Raw genomic sequence first — 10536 nt, 5'->3', positions numbered from 1 at the left:
CTCCAATAGATCATCCTCGATTGTAGTCTTCAATATAAATAAAGCCTTCCCGGCCTTGATATTCCATTTTCTCAAGGCTTCGACATTTTCTTTCGGTGGAGGAGTTGTGTCACTGCCAGCAACTATTTCCCATAAATCATGTCCTTGTAGGTAGGATTCTATATAGGTCCGCCAATAACCATAGTTGTGGTTATTGAGACTCTTGATTCCACAGCTCGTACTTGCAAGATCTGCCATCATGACGTCCAACGTCCAATAAGCTTGGTCCCAGACCAATGAGCTTTCACAGTTCCTAACTGTGCTCCGACAGAATCTCCCTTAGGGCCTTGGTGTTAACAAGACGATGTAAACGTCCAACGTTTACCGATGAATACCTCCACTAGCAATGGTCCCGAACGACCCGCTCTGATACCAATTGTTGGAAGTTTCAACGAGCCCAACACACCCACTATAGAGGATCTAGACTATACTAGACTCACTACACCAATACTTTGACGTTGATTAGCCTTTAATTTTCTGAATTCTTAGTGCACAATAGTACTTAGGCGACAGTGTCGACCATATGTCATTTAGGCGGTATAACCGACCATGTATCACTTAGGCGGCATAGCCGACCATATAATAAGAACAACACAAGTGCACTAAGAACTTAAACACAAACTAAGGCTTAACCGGGAAACTTAACAAAGAACACTTTTATTAATACAAAATACAATTACAATTTTACTTACTTACAAGCTTTTCTTCTCTACTCACACTCTTCTCACTTCTTACTTCTTCTCTACTTCTCAACTCACTCTTTTTCACTTCCTCACAACTCTCACACCTTACACAAATGAACCCACCACCTATATTTATACTACTCAATGGAAGTTTCTAAAAACTAGATATTTTCATGGATATATAAATATTTAGATATTTTTATACATATAAATATCTAGATATTTCTTACACATATAAATATCTAGATTTTTCTTTACATTTTAATATCTAGATATTTTTCATATACATATTAATATCTAGATATTTTACCCATATACATTTACTAATTCCATATTATTCTAAATTTGCATTGTATTTTAACACTATCATGTACCACTGCATTGGACCGCTGAGTTGCTCTGCGTACACCACTGAGTTCATATAAATATTTCCCAAGTACAGTAGCTACTGCAATGGTATAAACTTTAGCCAATATTCTTACCTTTGCTCTATTATTTTATTATTGTTATTATTATTATTTTTATTTTTATTTTATTTTTTGATACTATCATAACAAGTAAACTTAATTAGCTCTGTGTGCTAACTTGATTAACACTTTCTCAGAGGTCTTTTCACAAGTGTACATTTTTTCTTCTTTTATAGTAACCATCCAACTTGAGACTTCTTACGTCAATCATAACTTGTAACCTCACACAGTTATGTTGCATGTATTGTATCATAAATTTGTATATCTACAAAATCACCTATTTGTATGTGTTCAAAACAGAGAACTTGAATCAATTTTTCTCAATCCATCCGAAATCTCGCCTTTTTTTTTTTTTTTATTAAAGGCAAGGCCTCAAAGTGTAGCTAGTGGAGATTGAACCTGAGTCTCTTTCGAAGATTCCCAAATCTCGTCTTTATCTTTGAGTTGCATGTGGATTTCTACATATACAACAAAGCTCCTCATTTATAATTAGAAACTCTTGTTTTCTTAATGTATTGTAGCTAATAAAACATTCAGATAATGTTCTTTTAGCCGGCCCATCACCGAATACTTACAAATCTTTCAGAATTGGTATGTCGCCTTTCTACGCCCTAAACAAAATTTGAATTATTTAATTCTACTATATATCCTTCATTAATTATTGTCTTCTAATTTTAAATTACAAAACATATCACAAGTGTTTAAAACTGATCAATCATATGGTATTTTTGAAATATGTTTTTATACTCTTAGCCGTATACCAAGAGTATACACTTAGCCGCCTAGTAAAACCATATATAGAACAAGCTCTTTGATAACAAATACACAAAAATGGATACAGTTATTACCACAAGTGAGAATAAGCCTCATGTCATATGTGCCCCACTACCAGCACAAAGCCACATAAAGGCCATGCTCAAACTTGCAGAGTATCTGCACCACAAGGGTGTCCAAATTACCTTTGTTAACACAGATCATACGCACAAGCGTTTGCTCAAATCTGGTGGTCCCCACTGCCTCGATGGTTCATCAAGTTTCCGATTCGAAACAATTCCTGATGGCATTCCTCACACTTCTGAAGATGATGACGGGTCGGCACTACTCATGCATTATGTTGAAACCACCTTCTTGACTCCTTTTCTTGATCTTGTAACTAATCTTCCAAACCCTCCTACTTGTATCATCTCCGATGGATTCATGTCTGTTTTCACCATTGAAGCTGCACAAAAGCTCGGAATCCCCATCATGCTCTATTGGACATTTTCGGCTTGTGGTTTCATGGGTATTTACCAGATCAAATCCCTCATCGATAAAGGACTTGTACCACTTAAAGGTTTAACTTGTACACTTATATTTTCAAAACTTTTTTACAGAGTACATGACAAATTGTATATGACACCGCTAATATAGTACTCCATATATTCAGGACCCCTTTTGACTTTTGATTCTAAATTCAACTATAGTACTCCACTATATACGAAGGGTACGCTGTACAAAAATTTCAGGACCCCTTTTGACCTTTGATTCTAGATTCGCCACTGTGTTCAAACCTCACTTGAATCTTATCTTATGCTAGCCAGGAAAAATGGCCAGAAACAGCCACGGGATGCCCGGATAAGCCACGTACATATGTTTAAAATATATTAAATCCCCTTGTGAACTAGAAAACATTATCCATTTTCCCGTTTAAATTATTTTTTACACTTATGTTAGTATTGATCATTTTAAAAGTTGTAGAAAGTAAATTATTCATCTCTAGGTGACATGAAAGTCCAAGACGAATAAACATTGTCCTACAGTACATTACCCTCCTCGCGTAATTCCCCTGTTAAATATGCATTCTGTTTTTATGCATACGGATTTATATAATAATGGTTATTCATGTAAACAGATAAAAGTTTCTTGACAGACGAGTTTTTAGAAGGTATCATCGACTGGATTCCCGGGATGGAAGGAATACGAATAAAGGATTTGAACACCATCCTCCAGACTACTGACCCAGACGATCTAATATTAAGAATTTGTATTGAAGCTACACAAAATTCCCACAATGTTTCGTACAATATCTTCCACACATTTAACGCTTTGGAACCTAGTATTGTCAATGCTCTTTCATCCATGTTCTCTCAAATTTACACTGTTGGCCCAATGCAGTTATTACTTGATCAAGTACCAAAATATGAAAAACAAACGGAAATGTCAAATTTCAGCTCATATAGCTTATGGAAAGAAGAACCTGGATGTTTTAATTGGCTTCAATCCAAGGAACCAAAGTCTGTTATTTATGTAAATTTTGGAAGTTTTACAGTTATGTCATTGGAAGATCTCATCGAATTTGGTTGGGGACTCGCTAATAGCAACCACTATTTTCTTTGGATAATACGATCTAATTTGCTCGTTGGTGAATCAGCAATTTTGCCACCTGAATTTGAGGAACATACCAAAAAGAGAGGCTTTATAGCAAGTTGGTGTTCACAAGAAAAGGTCCTGAACCACCCTTCAATTGGAGGGTTCTTGACTCATTGCGGTTGGGGTTCTACCATCGAGAGCTTGTCAGCTGGGGTGCCAATGATATGTTGGCCTTATTTGTGGGACCAGACGACTAATTGTCGTTATATATGGAAGGAATGGGAAGTTGGTTTGGAAATGGGAAAAAATGTGAAAAGGGAGGAAGTTACAAAGCTTGTTCAAGAGTTAATGGGAGAAAAAGGTAACAAATTAAGGGACAAAGCAATGGAGTGGAAGGAAAAGGCTCTTGCAGCAGCTGGTCCCAATGGTTCATCTTCGTTGAGTGTTAACAACCTTATCGAAGAAATCATTACTCTATCAAGGAACTAAATCTTTTCTTATAATATAGGTCATTAATTAATGGAAGGAAACTACAAACAGGGTGATGAAAATTTATGTACACTATTAATTTGGTGTAACCTGTAGTTGATAGCCATGCAAAATGTTGATCGTGTTCTTTTTAGGTATACTTGTTTTGTTTGAAGCGTGTATGTAATATATAATGTTGCATGTATGCTCAATGCTTATTTCTAGTTTTTCAGCTTCACATCCACTAAACTCATTTGGCTAGTTAGTATCTCCACCTTTGTATCTAAGAAACCTGATGCAATCTTTCTCATATCGTCCAAAATCTTGTCTTTATAGATCAATAAAGTAAGAAGTTAAGGCCTTCGGAACTTGTAACCTCACACAGTTATGATGTTACGTATTAAAAAGGAATTTGATATATCCAACACTGTCTTTGATAGATCCACATAAAATCATTAAATTATCATTAATGATGTCTTACACAAATATTTTGTTAGAAAATGTTCGAGGATATTATTGGAAATTTGGATCAAATGTAGGTATATGTATAATTTTAAATGGTGAAAATATCATTATTCATTACCATATTAAAAATGTTATAGAGCAATATTTTAGTACTTATGGGGAAATCTTCCTCTATCTCATTTGGCATTTTGAGTTTTTATTTTTGTTTGTGTTTGATTGCAGTTAAACTAAATAAAAGCGAAATCTGCATAGGCTTGTGGTTAAGAAGAAGGCTACAAATGGGGCTCGGAAGAAGGCTACAACTGATGATCATCGGCCTTTGATGGGGACGGTTTAAAGAAACCATCTCATGCCGCCAATCATGTCTCCTGAAGTGTACATTCGTTTTAATACCATGTTAAGCAATAAAAACCCTATAGATTATTATTCTTATTCACCCACTATTTATAAGTTACATATAAATCTCTAAACATAATTTAACCCTAATGAACCCAAATTAAGCACAATTGGACTTGGACCCAACATATTTCTTCCTAGGTCGTAAATCTCGTGTTTATATCTTCATAAATTACAAGCGGATCTCTAGGTACAACGATATTCCCCACCGGTGGTTTGAAGACTCCTTATGGTTTTCTGGATGTATTGTAGCTAATAAAACACTCGGATGATGTACTCTTTTTTCCTACGTATGTTTATTTTGTCACGTTTGGACTATTGCAATCATACTTCTTTTCACCATTATTGTAGATTCCCCTTTTTCAACAATTTTTTATACCCCTAAATCAAATTTTGAATCCTTAAATTCTCCTAGTTGTCATTGTCTTTCGAAATGTTTATTGTAGTTTCTCTTTCAAACCCAAATAGTAATACCAAGACAATTACTTACATTCAAATTACTGGCTAATCATATATCTTTAAATATCAATCAATATGGAATCTTTAAATTATGGTTTGATACCCTTAGCTGTCTACAAAGACTATAATTCTTAGCCACCTATACTAAGACCATATGTACCTCAAACTCTTCAGTAGCAAACACAAAAAAATGGAAATAGTTATTAACACAAGTGAGAAGAAACCTCATGTCATATTTGCCCCACTACCAGGACAAAGCCACATAAAGGCGGTTAGGATTTAGGACCCAAACAAGAACATGTGATTGTGGTATCGTCAATCACAAACAACCCACGAACGACAAACGAATAATTAAAGCAAAAGGATAAATAAATGACACAAGATTTAACGTGGTTATATCCCAACTCCAAAACACGGAGAAGGGTTTAGTTCACGGGCGCAAACCATAGATTTTTCACTATTAATTTCGTTTATATAGGCAAATCTAAACAAGAAAACAACTTAAAGAGCAAGAAAACGCGTTTTTCCTCGTCAGGCTCCCGGATAGGCTTAAGCCGCGTCGTGGCTAATGGAGCCGCGTCGTGGCTTAAAGCATGATCTCAAAACAGAAAATTCCAAGTGTTAAGCCACGTCGTGGCTGGAGGAGCCGCGTCGTGGCTTAAAGCTGCAACCGAAATCTTCTCTCTTTTTTTTTTTTTTTTTTGATATCCTTCACATATCTAACAATCTCCCACTTGAAGGATGATCTAAAACAACTTTCGCCAACCCGTCACTATGTTTAAACAAACCCACAATTACTCTAGACTAGCCGATTATCGACTCCTTTTGATACCGCCGGATGAGACACCCGAATTACGCCGCACTTCACTCGTTAGCCTATGAGCAAGTGAAGTATTTCGACACCAAAAACACCGCTGATTGATAATCCAATCTCACAGTTACTTGCTTGGGCCATCTCAGTTTCTATCGCCACCATCTTCTAACATGAAGATCATCTTCTTACACCAGAAGACCAATTGAAGAATGTGACTCTTTAATTATAGGATTCTTCATGAGACTACACTGCCTCACCCATCACTCTAGACATGTTCAATCCCGAACACACATGTCAATGACCACCCTCGTACAGGATTTCACCGTCTATCTATGATTTTCCTTCACAGCAATTAGAAAATCCAACAGACGCCCTCGTAGACTCTTCATCAAGGCTCCAGTGAGAACGCAGTCACAACCTCGAAATCTACTAACTTTTCAACTTTCCGCTTTCTCGCTGGTACACTGACCTCCTCATAGCTATGAATTTCACAAATCCATCTTATTATCCCAAGCACGCTCCCACTGTACGAGTAAGAAATAAAACCGCGGCTACTCGAGAAGAAACTTGGTTCGTATCACCGGTCAGTTACAAATTTCTTTGCCATCGGAGAGTAAAACAAGTACTCGAAGCCCTAGTGTTACCCGGAATCATCACACTCATATTTAAGACAACGTCGCATAATCATCTCCACAACTTCACTAGTCGATTAACTTCCACTAGCTCGATAACTTTCATCGGTTACCAAACTCACACCAAGTTCCCAACACCCTCAACGATCCTAGAAAGCTCAAGTTCTGGGACTTACACGATTATCCGCTCCCATTCGTCACCTAAAGACTCCTAATTGATCACCCTTGAAGAAAAAAACTCCTTTTGTTGAAACATCAACCAAGAACCGAGCAACCGTCGAACGCGTTCTATCCGACACCCTTCGAAAACCAATTAACCTTAGTGACAAGAAGCTCAAATCAGCCCGCATACTCCATAAACCCTGGAATATTGACCAAACACCATTGGTCATCCCGTTTCCACACCCCGCAAGCAACAAACTTCCCCGATAACTTCCACTATCGACTTTCAACCGATGCATCTTGTTCGTTAGAACAACCGCTCTAAACCGAGAGAAGAAAACCCTCATAAGCTTCCATAACAAACCCACATCTTCGAAAACATAGATCGTATCGCTTGAAGTTTCACGAGATAAAACTGTCTCGCACTCGCGTCTTCAAACCTGAAAAAACTTCATCCTGAAAACTGCCCAGATTCGAAAAATCATATCTCAGGATCCAACTGTCAGATCAACCTCAAATTGTTACCACGTGTAGATCAGTAAGTCTAATATCCACACACAAAACATCAAGTCGGTCCAACAATTAACGAACCCGTTACGAATTTTCTACTACAGCAGCTCTTGGAACTCCGAATTTAAAAGTTCAATCATTCTTTCGCACGAGATCGCGAAGAACAAGAACTCAGATTCGACACCCGGATCTCCCGAAAAAATCTCTCCGCAACGAACCCGTGACTCCGTAACCCTTCGCGAAAAATAAATCGCCATCATAATGCAATCAGCGTCCCGATTACAAAATAACTTTCAATAACCGTCACCCGAATCTTGTGTGATCAACTCTCCCGGATACATAGACATATCCATGAGTTCATCGCGATGAAAAAGTCACCTGGTCTCGATACATGTTGCAAACAAAATCCTAAGCTCGTCGTTTGATCTAACTTTGATGAAAAAACCGAATCATCAACCATATCGAAGAAACTTGCTTTCAAATTCGCCATCGCTCCCAAAGTCGAAACCTTGAGCTCTGATACAACTTGTTTAGATTTAGGACCTAAACAAGAACATGTGATAAAATCGTTAATCACAAACAACCTACGAACGACAAACGAATAGTTAAAACAAAACGATAAATAAACGACACGGGATTTAACGTGGTTATATCCCAACTCTAAAACACGGAGAAGGGTTTAGTCCACAAGCGCAAACCAGAGATTTTTCACTATTAATTTCGTGCACATATGTTAGGGTTACAATAGGGTGTTTATATAGGCAAATCTAAACAAGGAAACAACTTAAAGAGCAAGAAAACATGTTTTTCCTCGTCAGGCTCCCGGATAGGCTTAAGCCGCGTCGTGGCTAGAGGAGCCTCGTCGTGGCTTAAAGCATGATCTCAAAAAAGAAAATTCCAAGTGTTAAGCCACGTCGTGGCTGGAGGAGCCGCGTCGTGGCTTAAAGCTGCAACCGAAATCTTCTTTGTTTTTTTGATATCCTCCACACATCCAACAAAGGTCATGATTAAATTTGCAGAGCTAAAAGACTCCAAATGACCTTTGCTAACACAGATTATATGCACAAGCGTTAGCTCAAATCTGGTGGTACCCACTGCCTTGATGGTTCATCAATTTTCCGATTCGAAACAATTCCTGATGGCATTCCTCGCATTTCTGAAGATGATGACGGGTCGTCACTACTCATGTATTATGTTGAAACCACCTTCTTGACTCCAAACCCTACTGTATATATTCGGCTTGTGGTTTCATGGGTATTTACCAGATGCAATCCCTCATTGAAAGAGTATCCGTGCCACTTAAAGGTTAGAATTTTATGTGTATTTTTTATAGATAGATTATGATTAAATGATGTTAGAAAAGCTAAGAAACACAATGGTGAAGAAAAAGGAATAAAACTCCCCACTTTATTATTCATGTCAACTAAGACTTTATATAGCCAAAATTAAAAAGGATTAAAGCAACAAATATGTCATATACTATTTAGTCTTGTTTTAATATAGACTATATACTTAAAAAAAATACCATTGTAGGTCACAAACACATCTAGTCTTAAGGAATGTATATACCAAATCCCACCATATTCCACGTACAACTTTCACACTTGGCATGAGATCTGATTAGCCTAAAACTAACTCCAACTAATAAACATTCACCTATTTTACCCATTTCAAGTAACACCCAAATTACAAATTAAAACGTAACAAAAATATAATAAACATTCACAAATCTCAAACTTAGCATAAACCTATTAACCCAATAAATGGTAGTGTACAATATACGGATGTGTATTTGGTGGATCCTATTTCAATAGACAGATGAAAGTTACTTGAAAGATGAGTTTTTGGAAACTATCATCGAGTTGATTCCAGAGATGGAAGGAATACGAATAAAGGATTTGAACACCAAGGTCCGGACTACTGACCCAAATGATTTTTTATTGAGAATTTGTATGGATGCTACACAAAGATCCCACAATGTATTATACCATATCTTCCTTACATTTGACGCTTTGGAGCCTAAACTGTCAATCTGATCTCATCCATTTTCCTGAAATTTACACAATTGGCCCAATGCAATGCAATTACTGCTCAATCAAACACAAAAGAATGTGAAAAACAGAGGGAAATGTCAAATTTTAGTTCATATAGCTTATGGAAAGATGAACTAGAATGTTTTGAGTGGCTCCAATCCAAGGAACCAAAGTCGTTCATTTATGTAAATTGTGGAAGTTCTACAGTTATGTTTTTAGAAGATCTCATAGAATTCGATTGGGGACTTGCTAATAGGAACCGCTATTTTGTTTGGATAATAAGATCTAATTTGCTCGTTGGTGAATCTTCAATATTGCCACATGAATTTTGAGGAACATATAAAAGAGAGAGGCTTTATAGCAAGCTGGTGTTCACAAGAAAAGGTCCTGAACCACCCTTCAATTGGAGGGTTCTTGATTCATTGCGGTTGGGGTTCTACCATCGAGAGCTTTTCGGCTGAGGTGCCAATGATATGTTCTTATTTGTGGGACCAAGTGACTAATTGTTGGTATATTTGTAAGGAATGGGTGGTTGGATTGGAATTGGGAAAACGTATAAAAAGGGAGTAAGTTACAAAGCATGTTCAAGAGTTAATGGGAGAAAATGGTGATAAATTGAGAAAAAAAGCAATGAAGTGGAAGGAAAAGGCTCTTGAAGCAACTGGTCCATATGGTTCATCTTTGTTAAGTGTCAACAAACTTATTGAAGAAATCATTATGCTATCAAGAACTACTTTCTATCTTATAATGTGTGCGTTTCAGCGGAAGGAGGGTGAAGAAAAACCATGCACACTACAATTTTGGTGTGACCTGCAATGCAATTTATAGGACACGCAAAATGTTGTTTGTGCTCATTTTAGGTTTACTTGTGTATGTAATATGTGATGTTGCATGTATGATAAATAGTTATTAATATTTATTTTTGATATCTCATCCACTAAACTCATTTGGCTATTTAGTATCTCCACCTTTGTATTTGTAATAGGAAACTAGATTCAACCTTTCTCTTAACATCCCAAATCTAGTCTTTACTCTCTAAGATAATGCAAAGCAATCTGC

At 36.9% G+C, this 10536-nt stretch overlaps 1 protein-coding gene and 1 pseudogene across 1 annotated transcript; both read left to right on the top strand.

Annotated features, from left to right (window-relative positions):
• Positions 1 to 2014: 2014 nt before the first annotated feature.
• LOC139867380 (UDP-glycosyltransferase 85C2-like) lies at positions 2015 to 4027 on the top strand. The gene is made up of 2 exons (XM_071855750.1): positions 2015 to 2522; positions 3081 to 4027. Exons 1-2 carry the CDS (start codon positions 2021 to 2023, stop codon positions 4025 to 4027), a joined length of 1449 nt encoding a protein of 482 aa, XP_071711851.1. The 5' UTR covers positions 2015 to 2020.
• Positions 4028 to 4132: 105 nt separating this feature from the next.
• Positions 4133 to 10305, top strand: LOC139868342 (UDP-glycosyltransferase 85C2-like; annotated as a pseudogene).
• The last annotated feature ends 231 nt before the right edge of the window (positions 10306 to 10536 follow it).

The sequence above is a fragment of the Rutidosis leptorrhynchoides genome, chromosome 9 (assembly GCF_046630445.1).
Source record: "Rutidosis leptorrhynchoides isolate AG116_Rl617_1_P2 chromosome 9, CSIRO_AGI_Rlap_v1, whole genome shotgun sequence".
Classification (NCBI taxonomy): Eukaryota; Viridiplantae; Streptophyta; class Magnoliopsida; order Asterales; family Asteraceae; genus Rutidosis; species Rutidosis leptorrhynchoides.
Note: the sequence above shows the minus strand (reverse complement) of the source record. Positions and strands in the feature narration are given on the sequence as shown.

Coding starts and splice junctions, on each gene's coding strand:
- LOC139867380 (XM_071855750.1), top strand. CDS start 2,021: ATGGATACAGTTATTACCACAAGTGAGAATAAGCCTCATGTCATATGT. Junction 2,523..3,080: donor AGGACTTGTACCACTTAAAG/GTTTAACTTGTA, acceptor TCATGTAAACAG/ATAAAAGTTTCTTGACAGAC.